This window comes from Marmota monax, unplaced genomic scaffold, assembly GCF_021218885.2.
Source record: "Marmota monax isolate L192 unplaced genomic scaffold, Marmota_monax_Labrador192_F-V1.1 WCK01_AAM20220418_F8-fsc00083, whole genome shotgun sequence".
Lineage (NCBI taxonomy): Eukaryota > Metazoa > Chordata > Mammalia > Rodentia > Sciuridae > Marmota > Marmota monax.
The window spans coordinates 8,197,118-8,213,706 of record NW_026692848.1 but is presented as its reverse complement, the minus strand read 5'-3'; the positions used below and the strand labels follow the sequence as shown (position 1 = coordinate 8,213,706).

At 43.5% G+C, this 16,589-nt stretch overlaps 1 protein-coding gene across 7 annotated transcripts in view; it reads left to right on the top strand.

Annotated features, from left to right (window-relative positions):
- Window positions 1–16,589, top strand: part of Fndc1 (fibronectin type III domain containing 1) — a 112,818-nt gene that overhangs the window by 70,901 nt on the left and 25,328 nt on the right. For 5 of the 7 annotated variants that reach the window (XM_046449333.2, XM_046449331.2, XM_046449336.2 and 2 more), the window contains 8 exons: window positions 977–1,094; window positions 2,868–3,055; window positions 3,823–3,930; window positions 6,370–6,558; window positions 8,162–10,780; window positions 12,653–12,753; window positions 14,699–14,810; window positions 15,699–16,151. In XM_046449333.2, coding sequence (XP_046305289.2) covers window positions 977–1,094; window positions 2,868–3,055; window positions 3,823–3,930; window positions 6,370–6,558; window positions 8,162–10,780; window positions 12,653–12,753; window positions 14,699–14,810; window positions 15,699–16,151 — 3,888 coding nt within the window. The remainder of the gene's footprint in view (window positions 1–976; window positions 1,095–2,867; window positions 3,056–3,822; window positions 3,931–6,369; window positions 6,559–8,161; window positions 10,781–12,652; window positions 12,754–14,698; window positions 14,811–15,698; window positions 16,152–16,589) is intronic. The other 2 variants (XM_046449338.2, XM_046449335.2) reach the window with 2 other exon arrangements.

Sequence of the window (16,589 nt, the reverse complement as noted above, 5' to 3'; positions counted from 1 at the left end):
CATGTACTGACATGAGTAATATGAAAGTGATATGAGGGTATAAACCTTTTCTGGGTCAGGTGCCTTCACATGAAGAGACAATCTGCAACACATAGCTTTCTTTTCTAAAAATTCGTAATGTAAAATGAAATCTGTTATACTTTTTTATGTTGTATAAAGAAGTTCCATAAATAACAGTGTTTTACTTTCATTATTTAGTAATTGCTACCATACAAAAAGCCCCTTTATTACTCTTTAATAATGTTAAATATTTCCACCTTCCCCTAGTTAGGTAAAATGAAACACGGTTCCTGTAAAATGAAGAGAAAAAACAAAAAATAAACATAAAGCTCAAGAGATTATAATGCCAAATCGAAGACATCTATGAATATTAATTTGTTTGAGATTGAACTATTTGCTTGGTGACTATGGTATCTACTGACAATAAAGATAAATATTTGTAAGAAATTGGCAAACTGAATTCTTATACAGATATAAATTTGAGTCTGTCTTGCAATCACATATTCTAACATGTATGGACTTTGAGCCCCATGTGATTGTTAGAGCTGTCTGAACCAGTTTTCTCTTCTTGTCATTATCCCCAAGAAAATGCAAGTTGAGTTTTTCTTCCCCTAAATTTTTGCTTTCCATAAAGTTGTTGACTATTCCAGGGAATAAGGAGCGACAATGAGTTACTTGGAGAGCCTTCCACCAAGGCAAAGCATCCCTTTTGCCCGATTCTGTATGTTGATTGGGTTGGGCTGCTTTGAAATTGAAAGGCCCATTTCTTAGCTGTGTTCAAGAACAGCAATGGTGGAGATTTTTGTTATTCTACACTAACCATTGAAATGATTTCTTAAATCTATTTGTTTCATTTTGTCTAATTCAAGCATAGATAATAAAAGCCATACAGGGTGAATCATAGGCTCTGGCCAGAGGAGCTCGAGGCAGAGCCTCTGGTTAGAGATGGCCTTTGGTGTGCCCCGTGTCTTTTCAGAAGAGGACGAGCTGGATGTGCCCAAAGACATCAGTGTCCGAGTCATGTCATCCCAGTCGGTGCTTGTGGCCTGGGTGGATCCTCTCTTGGAAAAGCAGAAGAAAGTTGTTGCATCAAGGTATTTTTGCAAGTTCCTTTAAGTATGAGAAATGTGGGTTTCCCCTGAAAAGGCATGTGGCTGAATGGTAGAATATTCCATGGCGATCAAGGCTCTGAAGCTACCAGGGCCTTGTGGAAGCCACAGGGCAAGACCTCCCATCTTACTTGCTCAGGAGTTTTATCTTGGGCCTGGAATTTTCCTGGATTCCATTTTTTCCTTGGCCCCTGGTTGGGTTTTGTTTCATCTCATTGCTGTTCTGTTCATGGGCAGCCTCTGCCTTGGGAGGAGCTTACTGATGGGTGGCAGTGAGGTAGGTTTTTATGTAGGATTTAGAGTGTAGGATTTTGTATAATACCTTAGCAGCTGCTCAACTGCTTCCCATCCATGCATAGCAAAGCATATCTTACTTTCTATTAGACCATGATGAAATGCTATTCTGATTATTGTGTTCATTTGTAAAAGCAATGAAAGAAAAATCAATTGTAAGGTCAAACTCATTTTTTATGTTAAAAGGCCTCTAGTGAATATAGCCATCAAATTTTTGTGTGTTCATTGGCCAAATGCATATTATATATAACCAAGAGAAAGTAAAAAATTTGGTGACTTAGTTATTATGTATTCAATTTTGAAACTATCAGCACCCAGGAAAGGGCAATATATTTTTAAATGAATGGAATATACTGCTGAGATTACATATGTATATATGTATATGTATCTATAAATATATGTATGTATAAGTTATATACATATACACACATAGATACATAAAAGTCAACATTCATATATGTGTACATATAGTTATTCCTGTTAAATTTATGGCTTCCTTGAATATCTGCTGGTTAAAAAGACATCTGCTTCCTTTGAAAGACCTCAGGAGGTTCATAGTGTTCTCTCTAGCCCTACGGCCCTCCCCAGCACCAACTGTCCTGATTACCATTGGGCTTTGGTTTCACCATTCTGCTGAAAAGCAGCAGGTGTGAGTTCTCTTAGCAGAACTGCTTTGATGATTGGCGTGCCATGCTGGCAACTGAAGATTTTGCCTGACTTATTAAACATAATGAATAGCACGTTCGTAATGCTTTCTAGTGCAAAGAGGCTGCAAAGAAAATCTCTATAGAAAGGAATCCCGTAAGCAGTGCAGGCCACTCTCAGAGTGCTGAGGATGTGTGCTGTTTGGGTTTTGAGCACTTCCAGGTTCACTCACACCACGATTCTCTCCCTGGAACACACACCAGAGTATAAGCTCCTCTGTCTTGCTCTATTTGTTACACATTTTTGCCCCATTTCATGGTAATAAGTCTACTCAAAGCCACATGTTCTCTCTCCTCCTGGATATATAGGAAACATGCCTGTTGTCTCATGAAATGAGTCTTTTTAGTCTTTCTTTTCTGGAGAGCTGGAATACTTGGGCTGGTTCTGGTCCTCAGTGTTGTCCCTCTGTTCAGCGTGTGTGTGCGTGTGCACACACACATATACACACTAACACACACCTGATAAGGTGGTTGCCTCATAAAATCTGCCCCCTTCCATCCCTTCCCTTTCTGATCTCTGCTTGCTCTTTTGAGCATCATGCTCCATCTTTCCTGGTCTATTTTAGACACCTTTGCTTGGAACTTAAGTGGATTCTTTGAGCTAATAACAGTCAAAAATTCAGATTTTTCTCTTCTTTGATTTCCCTAGTTACCTCCAAAAGTTATTACTTATGGGGAAGGAAAAAAAGCAAGGACTCTAGTGTTGAGCTGCAGAGACTCTGGTCAGCTGGCTGCACTGGTGCATTGCGTTTTCTCATAGACAGTACACCGTGCGCTATCGAGAGAAGGGGGAATCGGCCAGGTGGGATTACAAGCAGATCGCCAACAGGCGCGTGCTGATCGAGAGCCTGATCCCAGATACCGTGTATGAATTTGCAGTCCGTATCTCCCAGGGTGAAAGAGATGGCAAATGGAGTACATCTGTCTTCCAAAGAACACCGGAATCTGGTCTGTATTTGAAACAGCCTTCGATTTTCTATTTGGGAATAGCTCCTAAAATAAGATTTAGACAGTGGTGACAAAGACCAGCATGGGCATTCTTTTTTACAGTCATATTAACCCTAAATCTTAGTAGTATTTCTACTTATAAATGCAAAGAAGTTCGGATTAGTGTTAGGGTTTGAGTAAAAAAAGAATCTAAAAAAGAGAAAGTCCCAGAAGTTAAGGGGCTGTTCCTTACACCCACGTTTTGTCCTCTGCTGTCCTTTTCTGCTGGCATGTTGTCCTGACACCTGGAGCACATGAAGTGCCAGTGTCTGGCAGCCATCGTCACCGTCATGTGTGAGGATGCCCAAGGTGCTGCCTGGTTCTTGATGTAGGCGGAGACATTCTTTATTACTGGGGCTGAGCCTGTATTTGAATCCAGGGGTGGATTTTGCTGTGTATCCAAGGCTATGGTACATTTCTTTTCAATGTTGTCCTAAAAGTTGTATTAAAAGAAGTTGGAACTGGATTTTAATCTTTTTTGTATATTTCAATATTGAGCCATGCGAGAATTCTGAATTCCTGAAAGCACGTCTTAGATAAGTCTAAATTCACTGTGGGTAGAAGTGACGTAAGTCGCTCTACTCCACAAAGAGCATGTGTCGACATCTCTCTCTTGTGTCCCCGACTCACACACGGGAACTCTTTGTTAAGCAGTGTGTACCCAGGGACTGTGTGCCCTTGACTTTTAGGATATCCGTTCGCATCGTAAAATGTCTGATTCCTTGTAGCTCCGACCACTGCTCCTGAAAACCTGAATGTGTGGCCTGTGAATGGCAAACCTACGGTTGTCACCGTGTCCTGGGATGCGCTGCCGGAGACTGAGGGAAGAGTGAAAGGTAGGGACCTCGTCCCCCCCTCGCTAAGTTGTGTTGACTGATGGACACTGCCTCAGATCACAGCTTTGGTGACTGAAAAAGAAATAGGAACGCAAGGGGTACAAGAGGTGCTAACTCCAGGGGCAAAGATGTTTCAGGAGGGATTTTTGTTTTCTGCAATCCAAGTAGCTATGAAGGGGATTATTCTTCTCTTCTTCCTGGAAGCAGCTTTTCGGTGTTGCCCTCAGCAGGGATGCGTTTCATTGCATGTGTCTGACGTCATGACTTTTGCCCATCCTAACAACATATTTTTTTCCCCCATGCTACAAGCTTTTCATTGTGCAGAAAGATTATGAATGTAGGAGTCACTGGGAGACCCTTTAAAAGGACTGTGAAAGATTTTAATGGATTTGAAAAATTTAAGTAGTAAATTCTGAAAAATGGATTAATTCCTTGTTTTTCATTTTTTTAGTTCGAGAAATGAAATACACAGGTCTTTTGGTTCAATGTAAAAAGCATTCCAGAAACTTGCAGAAGTGTGGAGAACTTTAGAACCACGTTGGGGTTTTCCAGACGTTGCCTATACAAATGCACCACACACAGGGAGAGAATGAAATTTTTATTCAAGAAAAGAATATATATATATTTTGTTGCTACTAAGGTTTGGAAGCCAACTTTCTAATATGTCCAGAAACTATGAAAAGTTGGTGTAAGTTTTAAAAATCCAGAAAACGACCATCAATTTCTTTTGAGAATTTAGTAGAAAATAGGAACTAGTTCTTAGAATGATTGATCATAACAATCCTGTAGGACATGGAGGGTGTCTTTTTATGGGACAGTAAAGTTAAGGGAGGTCCATGCAGAAGGGTGTTTTCTATACTCAATGCACTATCAAGTTCCAGTTTTTTTTTTTAAAAAAAAGATTATACTATCCTTCCTCATTCTGCCCACTGGAATAAATCAGAGAGAGTAAAGAGAATAAATGTTTAGTTGTGTTTTTATGGCCTTGTTTTTATGACAAGCAAGATATTAGTTCCCTGGAGCTGCTGAAAAGGCCTATGAAGCGGAATACAAACAGCTTTTGGCTGACTACTTTTTTAGTTCTAAAAAGGACAAGTATTGGTCCTCTTGTGAATCATCACCATGCTGCCCATGTCCTAGTTTATATTCACAGCTTCTCAGTGAAAGAAGCTCCTGGTCATCAACTAAATATTGCGGGAAAGATTAATAGCCACTGAGTTTTTCTATGATAAAGAATGCATGTATCTTAATTCTACCTAGTTTTCACGAGGGTGTTGTGATGGATTGAAATTCATAGTTATATTTGCATAAGAAACATAAATCACAATAGGAGACTATATGCTTTGGCATGGTTACATATTTTTTTTCCAGACACATTGAATCCATTAAAAAATTTTGAATTACAAAATTTAATAGACAGTAAGTCCTCTTGATTCTTAGTTTTGACCACCGCAAATGACTAGTGTGCTATTTTCAATGAGAAAAGAATGCCCTTTTTCCAGACAAATGCTGTGAAAGCATTCTTAGTTGAAAGTTTTAAAATTCATGTACTTTCTGGAGATTAGAGCTTAGGAAAAAGAAAGGCTCTCCCATGCTCCTGATAATTGCTTGAGGTTTTCTGTCCTTCAAGTTAATTTTTTTAGTTAAGTCATACTCAAATGAATTTGAAAAGTTTTGTGAATCCCAAGTTCCATGAGATTAAAATAGCATAATACTTTTCAGTTAAAGGTTAAAATTATGCTTTTTCAAATATGACTTCATATGTTACAGTTGTTCCATGGGAAAAGATCTTTTAGTTTGGCTTTCAAGGTTCAGGCCTGATACATGTAGCTAATTAATGATGGAAACATTAGACATCACATAAATCTATTACTTAGTAACTTTTCTTCACAGTTTAAAATTCTGTGAAACATCCTACCAGCATATATTGAATAAGAATTTTTATCATTCCTCTAAAAGTGAATTATATTCTAAATATGGAAATTGTCTGGCTTAACATACTAGTAAAGGTACCACAAGTTGGTAAACTGAAACTCTGAAAGATGTCAACAATTACACAGAAAGAATTCCTAGCAGATGACACCTGGTTTTGTTTTGTTTCTCTATTCAAGATAAGCCAACCCATCATAGCTAGTTAGTAAATAAATATTTTTTAAAAACACTGTCAATATTTCTGATATATATTTTGAAGACTGGCATCCTGGTTTGTCTGACACAGCACATAGCCAGTTCATGAACTGAGTAGCGCTGTTTGGTGCTGAGTGGGTGTGAGTTCACCTTCTGCTGCATCCTCTGCTCCCGCCATTGACTTGGCGTGCATTGCTAGCATGTTAATTTTTAGTAATGCACGTTCTAATTCATCCTGCCCATACAGTCTGTCTGCTGGACACAGGACTGTTTTCAGTTTCCTCCTTCCAACCGTCTGCCAAATCATTTCAGAATACATTCTTTCATACGCCCCGGCTCTCAAACCATTTGGAGCAAAGTCCCTCACCTACTCTGGACACACTACTTCTGCCCTGGTGGATGGTCTGCAGCCTGGGGAACGCTATCTGTTCAAAATCCGGGCGGCAAACAGGAGAGGCCCGGGGCCACACTCCAAAGCCTTCATTGTCACTATGCCAACAAGTAAGCACCGTGTGTCGCGGCTCTCTCTCTCTCTCTCTCTCTCTGTTCTGCTACTTGTTTTGTGTTACTTTGAATCATGCTTCTAGGTTTAGAACTGCATGGTTGATGATTATTTTGAGGGGGAGGGGGTCAGGTTTGCATATCAACTTCTAAAATTTCTTTCTGGTTCTTTTGGAAATTAATTTTCCCAAAGACTAAAATGCTTTTGATTGATTTTAATGTTAATAATTATTACAGTATCATCAATGTATGAATTATACCATTAATTTTACATCATGGTTTAACTTGAGGCTTATGTTGACTGGGAAAGAACATTTTTGCAAGTGCAATGTGACATTTTTCATTGCTAGCCTCTCCTGCAGAGCATTTTGCAATTTCAGATTGTACTCCATTAGTTTGGAGTGTAGCTTCACCCAGGAGGATTTCAGTTGTCCGGTTTATCTAATCAGTTGTCCAGTTATCTAATCAAAACCAACAAATTCATAAAGATCCCCAAATAGACTGGACTGCTTTGGGAACATGTTTTCTGTTTTGTTCCTCCACATACAGGCTAGATTCCAGAGCTCCCTCCTTCATTATGTGCTATGAGGATTCATGGTGTGCAGCCATTATTAGTGTTATCCTAGGACAAACTGTGAAATAGATGAATCTCTCAGTGCCTACCACACTGCAATATAAATTTCCTGCCCATTATAGCATCCCTTCCTCTGTGGATCCTTCTCCCAGTGCAAAGACAATTGTAGGGAATGTTGCCTACCTCGGGAGTCTTTTCATTTTAAATTTTATTTTGGAATTATAAATGTATCCATTGTGAAAGGAATTTTAAGCAAGAAGGAGGAAGCACAGGGAACTCTTTGTAATGCCTCAAAAATGGCAAATTTGTTCCTCACCCCAGTCACTTGCAAGTTACTCACATACATTCCCATATAATTTTGAGTATAAATCACTCAGCTTTTGTATCTGGGTTATATATATATATTTTTGCTTATGAAGAACACCTATAATATTTTTGTACTATATGGACAATAAGTTATTTTAAGAAAATCCTACATCAAAATTTGCATTTATAAGATCAATAAATTATAGCTATACCTTAGTAATTTGGGGGCATTAGTTACAGGACCCCCCCCCCACCGCCAAAGGACGCCAAAATCTGCAGATGTTCAAGTGCCTTACATAAAACAGCATAGTATTTGCATATAACATAGACACATCCACCCATATACTTTACTCCAAACATTTTTTATCAAAGTTGACTGAATCTGTAGATGCAGAACTCATGAATATGGAGGACTGACTATATTTCAAAGTACTTATTTCAAAATTCCTGCAGATAAGAAGTTGTAAGATAACATGATTTAATGTATAGATGCAATTCTCATATATTTTCTAGGACTACATCTGTTACTTAGAGCAAAATATGATTTTTAAAAAAATAATATTATAATTGGAAAAATAAGTTTCCAGTATTCTAAGGAACTAGAGGTGACCAATTATGATCACAATGTGGATCACCTGCATACTACCATCTTAGTTACTCCCTTTGTTTCATACAGTTTTTGGAAAAAAAAAATTAACATCAATTCTTTAAAATCTGTTACAGCCAGCACTAGTGAGTCTGATGTTCAGCAGAACACCAATGATAACTGGAAACCCAAGAAACCGGAGCCTTCCTCACCTTCTCCCAAAGATCCAGGCAGAAATGTCAAGGACCCTCTCCTTGACTTGAAGAACAAAATACTGGCCAATGGCGGGCCGCCCAGAAAACCCCAGCTCCGCCCTTGGAAGACTGAAGAGTCAGATCGGCAGTCCACGGAGGTCACCGATGAGGAGGAGCTGGATTCCCTGGAAAACCCACCCAAGTTGCCTTCAGAGACCCAAGACCAGAGGCGAGCCCTAAGGCCACCAAGTAGATCTGGCCAGTGGCTTCCAGGCAGGACTCCAGCCAGAGCCCGAATGCCACTGCTGCCCCGGAAGGAAGGCTTAGATAAGCGTGGCCCCTCATTGGCCACCCATCCTCGCCCAGCAGCTACCCCCTCTGCGGAGTCCTATCCTGGCCACCACCAGGCCCCCCAGGGGCCCTCTCCCCACCCTGCTGGGGGACCCTCTGACAGCTCTATTGACAATGACTCGGTGGACCAAGATGAGGACAAGCAAGCTGAAGGCCCTCTCTACCCCAAGGCTGCCTCACCCCAGCAGCCGCCTTCTAAGAACCCAGCCCAGGCTCGTCCGGCCCTGTTCCCCAGCCGCCAGGGGGCCTCCAGCATCCTGAGGGACAGAAGCCCAGTACACAACGGTGCAAAACCAGTCTTCCCTGCACGAAGGACGTCCCAGTCTGGGGCCATGGAGGAAGATTCCAGAGCTCCAGCCCCACCCTCGAGACTTTCCCCACCCCACAGAGGCTCATCTCGCCTACTGCCCACCCAACCTCACCCGGGTCCCCCTCTCTCCAGGGGCTGGAAGGATGTTAATGGTCAGGAGTCCCCTGCCACCAATTACCATGCATCCTCACAGTCTACCCTGTCTTCCTCGGTCTCTTCTCCTCTCTCTTCCAGGACACAGGTCTCTGAGGAAGTGGACACTTCTGATGACTGGGGAGATGGTGACCGGACCACAGAAAACACTGGGAGGCAGGCAGAGGCCACCACCCCAAGCTTGAGGGCCCGACCTGCCTCTGGACCCCTGAGTTTGCTCCGGAACAAGGCCTTTGCCTCCAATGGCAGGTCTTCAAACAGGCTGACCAATAGCCGGGGACCACGACTGCAGCCCTCTACCTCCCCGCAGTCCACCATGGCTTCCCGAGTCCCCTCCAGGGGTCGTTCCCAGCCAGCTTCCCACTCTAGACTTGGCTCAGATATCCATGGAGAGGGGGAGGATGAGAAGCCACTTCCAGCCACTGTGGGCAACGATCACGTGCCCTCCTCCAGGCAGCCCACCTCTCGAGGCTGGGACTCTCTAAGAAGAGACCCCCAGAGAGGAACCAGCCTGTACCGGAAGGAGCTCACCCCTGAAATCCCCAAATCTGCGACAGATGCACATCCTCAGGGCAAATCCTCCTCTCTGTCCTCTAAGGCACAGGACGTTCAACAGAGCACGGACGTGGACGCCGACGGTCATTCTCCCAAAACGCAGCCAGTGGTCACGGGCCGCCAACTGTCCCCTGCTCGTCCTCCCGCAGCAAGGTGGCAGCCCTACCCTGGGTCCAGTGTTCCTAGAAGGACGGCACCTGACCGCGCCTACGAAAAGCAGCCCCCTCCACCCGTCTCCCCGCCCCGGCACCAGTCCCCCAGCCCCCAGAGCCAGGACGCAGACCGGTCACTTTCCCAGCCCAAGCTCGCCCTTGCCCATGCAGGGCGTCCTCGCCCCACATCGCAGGGCGGCGCCCACTCCATCTCAGACCCTTACACAGCGAGCTCCCGAGGGGTGCTGCGCCCGGCTGCCCAGGGCCAGGACGGGGACTCCCAGAACAGCTACGAGGACAACAGCACCGAAGTCGAGGCCCCGGATGTCCAGGTCCCCCCCGACACTGCCCGCACGAAGGATGCCACCCCGTCCCTGTCCAAGCACCGTCAGGTGGCGTCTTCCACAGGGAAAGGTGACGACAAACCCCAGCGTGGCCCCACAGGCTTCACTCTGCGACCCAGCCGGCCAGGCGGCCCCCACTCCCGCGCCCGGGCCCCTGGCAGGGCCGGGGTCCAGGCCACACCCGGGAAGAAAGAGCCTCCTTCCAAGTGGCCCTTGCAGTCCAAGTCTCAGCAGTCAGTGTCCGCCGAGGAGGAGGACGAGGAAGAGGAGGACGCGGGATTTTTAAAAGGAGGAAAGGAGGATCCCCTGTCTCCCTCTGTTCCAAAGTGGCCTTATTCCTCTACCCCCAGGGGCAGCAAATATGCGGACGGGAGCCTTGCCAAGGACAGGACTGCCATGGTGCTGGCTCCCCGAGGAGGGAGCTCTGCGCAGGAAGAGCACCCCACTCCTGGGAAGCGACCTCCTCTCCCACCTCTGGGAAGTCCCCCCAGAGTGGCACACCTCCCCACCAGACAACCGCCGCGCGGCTCTGCCACCCCGAGTCTCGTCCTGAGCACCCAGTCCTGGCCGCGGTACACCACTCGCGCTCCTCCCAGCTACTCCTCCACCACCCCAATGCTCTCCTTGCGCCAGCGCATGCAGCGCAGATTCCGCACCCCTGTCTCGCGCCAGCCTCCGAGACCTCCTCAAGTGCAAGGTAACTGGTTTTTGAAAACAGCCATTTAACTTTTTTTTTTTTCTCCTTTTTAAGGTAGTCAGTAGTTTTCTTGGCTATTCCTAAGAATGATTTACTTTATTGTATTGAGCCTCTACTATGTGCAAGCACTGTGTTTAGAGATTTGCACGTACAAATGTAATGTCATCCCTTTAAGTCTGTTAGGTTTTGCATTGTTACCCCCTTTCTTTACATAAGGAAGCCAGGGCTCAGGGATTAGAGGCAGACCTGCCATGATACTGTCTGAGATGCAGTTATAGCCCCAGACACTAATTCCACTGCTCTCTGTTATTCTACAATTCCATACTACTTATTGAATCCCTTAACAGATGCTCTTTTTGCGGGGAGAGTGTGGGGTACCAGGGATTGAGCTTAGGGGCACTCCACCACTGAGCCACATCCCAGCCCTATTTTATATTTTATTTAGAGACAGGGTCTCACTGAGTTACTTAGTGCCTCACTTTTTGCTGAGGCTGGCTTTAAACCTGTGATCCTTCTGTCTCAGCCTTCCAAGCTGCTGGGATTACAGACATGTGTCACCACGCCCAGCCTTAACAGATGCTCTTAATCTGTGAAAACATGTCACAACCCTGATGTTCTTTTCAGTTCACTTGCCAGCATGTATTTAAGGAATCAGCAGTAACAAATTAGATATGTAGGTAGGCTTGTCTTGTTCTTCTCTTCTGCATACAAAATTCCCAACCATACTCTGGGACAAATTCAAATGTCTAGCATATGAGGTGCCCTGATGTTGCCATTGGTGAATGTTGGCTAAAACATCCTTAAAATGAGGGTTAAAGATAATTGTCACACACAAGCATCAGACAGATGTTTGCCTTGTACTTCCCTAGCATAGGCTGAAATGTAGCTAGCTTTGAAGCCTAAGTGGGACCCCAGAGCAGGATCTAAATTACTTACCATAAATTTGCATTCAACTTTCAGTTAATCCTGAACTCTCCTTGCATGTAATTGGAACTTCATCAAACTTTCATGAAGTTTCATAATAAATATATTAGTATTTATTAATCCATATGATGCAGTGTCATTTTAGCCTAATGCAAAGATGGAACAATGTACCACATCAAGGGCAATTTCACATGAAGACTGATTATTTTAATTAAAGCTAAAACCCTGATAATAGATGTAAGCTCATCATTCCCTGTACATAGTAGGAACTTGTTCAGTAATTGATGGGTAAATGGAAGAGTGAAAGAAATATGTCTCTGACCTGAAAATAGTTGTCAGAAAGCCTACACACTTTCTCCAGCAGGTGAGGCAGGACCTCAGAGCACTCCCCCCCTGAGCCTCAGGTAGACTGCTGTAGAGGAGCCACATAATGTCCAGGGCTGCCCCTCTTGCTTGCTCTCTTAGGAAGTCTTTCCCAAGCAGCCCACAGGGTTCAGCAAGCTTGGAGTCAGCATTGCACATTTATTCTTGGCTGCTGCTGATTGGCACCTGATTCAGCCAGAAATAGTAATTTTGCTTGGTCTAAAATGCTGAGAAAAGCAGGACAGCACATAGTACACTTCAGAGATAATTTTCCCCATCCTTCCAACCACCCTTTTCCCTCCAACTTCTTAAGCTTAAGGTCTTAAGCTTTATATGGCAACGCTACTTAAGTGGCATTTTCTTATTTTCATCCCCAGTACTTTTGTAGACTTTCTTATTTATCATGTAGAAGTCACAGTATAAGATTACTGTTATCTAATATACAGAAGCTATCGGTTTAAAACTCTGTTCAATGTTTGTTTGAAATGATGTGTTACAACATATGGTATGAAACCAATGGTTCAGGAATGTTGAATTTACCCAGTTCTGTTATTTTAAAAAAATTTTAATCTTTGCACTGTATAGGTTATAATGGCAGACCAAAAGTAGAAGAGAAAGTACTTCCTGGTAATAATGGGAAACCGAATGGACAAAGAATTATCAATGGCCCTCAAGGAACAAAGTGGGTAGGGTAAACTTTACGCATTCCAGTTATTTTCATGCCATTGGGAAGAGAAAAATGAATACTGTACCAATAAATCAAGTGGCCTTTTTCTTTTCTAGTTTTAACCACTTATACGTGAAGATGCTTGAATACAGTTTCTTTTAATGCTCAGAAAAATCTTTGGTTTTCTTGAGTAACTCACCAGTTCCTCTTACAGCTCATAGATGAGACCTGAGCCAGTCCTTCATTTGCCGTGACTGGTGGAAAGACACACAAAAATGTGGCCCAGCCACAGCCTGATGAATGGCCTCTCAAGTGAGCTCCCTTCCCCCTATTCCCCTGTTTTGTTTATTACTTTAAGTTTATTGTTCGGTTAAATATTAGACATATTGTCTGTAAGATGTCTCAAATACAACTTTGTAAAAGTTTCTTTGTAAAAGAAAGCAGGGTAAAAACAAACGAAAACCCCTAAATCAAATAAATATTTTTTATCAAATCAATTTTTGAATCATAATTCAACTATTGTTGTTTGATTACAATTTAAAACATGCACTAATACTTTATGTATGTTTAAACAAAGTCACTTTTGAAAACCCCTGCCTGGGGTTAAGATAAATGTTTAGGGGATTTCTGTGTGTTGTGGGTAATGGATAGGATCCTTTACAATGTTGAGACATTGAAAACATTCTTTAAAAGAATAAAAAAAATTCCTGGTGGAATTCCCAGTCCAAACTTTCCATTTATGATGGCAGGGTTTAGGAAAGCAAACAGTATTAAAGGACTTCATAAAATTTTCAATCATAGTTGAGCTAAAGATGCATTTTACCATTTCTTAAAGGAACAAACATTGAAATAGGAAGAATGAGAATTAAAGCAAAATTTCATTACAAACAGTCTTGGATTGAAACAGTATGGGGTGGATTTCAAAAGTAGAACTTTTACAAACCATTCTTATTTTTATTACCAAAACAGCACCCAACAAAGTGGCCCATTTATAGGACTTCCTCTGCGGCATGATTGTGCAGAGCAGTGATTCTCACTGTTAGCCAGCTCAGGGTCCCTGGAGGCTTGTCAAATACAAGCCCAAGGGAGGACCATGATTTGTGTATTTGACAAGTTGCCAGGTGATGGGGATTCGGGGAGGTTGCTACTCCAGGACCACCATGGAGAAGAGCCAGTAAAGAGCATGAGCTTGTTTCTTAATAGAGATAATAATATTTTCCTTCATTTTAAAGTTTCTTAGAATATGATATACTGTATTAGGCAATAATTTTTTAAAAAAATGGTGTCTCATTTAATAATCAAATTTGAATTTTAACATTAACAGTAAAATGGAAATGTAATGTTTTTAAATGCTAGTAATACATGTTCATTGCAAAAAGTTCTAAAAATTCAGAAATGGATAAAAAAGAAAATAAGCATCCCCCGCCCCTAACACTGTGGTCTCAAAGGTCACCGCTGTTGATGGTTTGGGGTATGTCCTTCCAGATTTTTTTTTCTCTGAATTTGAGCTTATATGCAAAAATATACGTATCTTTTTTGTTTTTGTAAAATAATCAGTTCTGAAATCTGAATGCATATCAGTGTAGGTCACTATATGGAAAATCCCCATGTCCCTTTTATTGGCTGCATATGGGCCATGATTGATTTAATCATTTCCCTCATTGATGGATCCTAGTTGTTTCCTAGTTACCCTAGACATAATATACTAAATGGTAAAAGTATTTTGAACATTTTTGTGTATTTGAGAAACTTAAAACAATTTACATATTTATGGGTAAGCAATTATAAGACGAAATATGACTGTTCAGCACTTTTTTTCCTCAAACCTTGTAAACTATACTGACGAAAAGAAATGTTTCCAACTCACATTATGGTTTATTTCTGTGAAAGCTTCATACATACGTAGTTGGATGAATGTATTTTGAAACGTCCTATACATTCTTTAATCTGTGTCGTGGGTTTAGGTCGTGGATCTTGACCGTGGGTTAGTGTTGAATGCGGAAGGGAGATACCTTCAAGATTCACAGGGAAATCCTCTTCGGGTGAAACTGGGCGGAGATGGTCGCACCATCGTTGGTAAGTGGGGGTGAACTGGCCACAGGATGAGATTAGCGGTAGGAAGATTTCCGTTTCCTGGAATGGCTTTGTCTTTAATGGCTGCTCTGGTCCGCTTACTTTTGGCCACACAGGAAGAAGATCCCTTGAGTATTTCCCATGAGGCTTTCCTTATTCTTCCTGCAGACTCTACCCTCCAGAAATGGGGTCCTCTACCTTTCTCCCGACACTGGCCATTTAGCGCAGGGGTCTGAAAACTGCCGCCCACAGGCAACCCCTGACCACTGCCTGTTTTTGTAAAGTCTGTGAATTCAGAATAGCTTGCATGTTTTCAAATTATTAGGAAAAAGAAAAAAGAAAAAAAGAAGAATATGTTGTGACTTGTTCGTTCATTACATGAAATTCACGTTTCAGTGTGTCCTTACACAGAGCCTTGGAGCATAAAGACACTCTTCTCTGTATCACTCAGATCTCGTGCTATGCCCTGTTTGTGTTCTAGTATCTTTGCCCTCCGAGAGTTCAGCTGAGTAGCTGCAACAGAGATCATGCAGCCTACAAAACTTAAGATGTTTATCTCTAGCCCTTAATGGAGAAAGTTTGCCACCATGGTCCTCAGTGGCACTTTTCCTCCTTGGGAGTGGGAAGGAGGAAAAGGACAAGCTCTTCCCCTACTGAGCCTCCTCAGGCTGAGGGGGCATACTGAGGAACGATCCTCAGATCTACAGAGTCCCGGGCAGTATAAAAGGCCCAGGAGCCTCCGGAAAGCAGCAGATGCTGCCCCTCAGGTGATGTCCTTTGAATTATTCCTTTGCCTTCCAGTCCATAAGCTCTGGGAAGACACTGTCAGGCTTTTCATTTCCTCTGGATTGTTCCCCCTGGTCATGTAACTCTTGGTTGGTTTTGTTTCAGATCTAGGTGGGACCCCCGTGGTGAGTCCTGACGGCCTCCCACTCTTCGGGCAGGGGCGACACGGCAAACCCCTGGCCAGTGCCCAGGACAAGCCCATTTTGAGTCTTGGTGGGAAGCCGCTGGTGGGCTTGGAGGTCATCAAAACAACCACCCGCCCTCCTACCACGACCCCACAACCCACTACCACAACTACCACTGTGCCCACCACCACCACAACACGGCCCACGAGGGCTACCACCCGCCGCACGACCACCACCCGCCGCACCATCACCACCACCCGCCCAAGGACCACTACGCGGCCTACCACCACCACCACCACCACCACCACCACTACCACCCCGGAACCCACCACCCCTGTCCCCACCTGTCCCCCTGGGACTCTGGAACAGCACGATGAGGATGGCAACCTGATAATGGGCGCAAACGGGATCCCAGAGTGCCACCCTGAGGAAGGTAACCAGCTCTGTTCTAGTGGTGACCCTGTGCTGCATCTCAGGGGTCGACAGCACAGCAGCGGTAGAGGTGTCTGAACCCCAGCAGGTTTGGTTGAGGTGCTATGGCACAATCAGTCAGCCAATAGGAAACATTGTGCAGGACATCCCTACACGACAAAGCTGTTTGCTGGTCACTTAACATTCGCGATTAACCGGGTGTTGTATCCATCAGCCCTGTCACAACCCAAGTCCGAAGCTTAGCTGAAACGTGGGGCATTATCAGTTAGACCAGTGTTTCCCAAAGTGTCTGCCACTGGATGTTAGATCAGTATTATTACATTTTAAGGAAGGGAAGAAAGAAAGGTCTGTGATTAACCAGGAGATTTAAGCGAGGTTCGATAAGTTTCTCACTGTGGGACGTTTAGAACAGTCTCCCTGGGCTCTCTGAGAGGAGTAC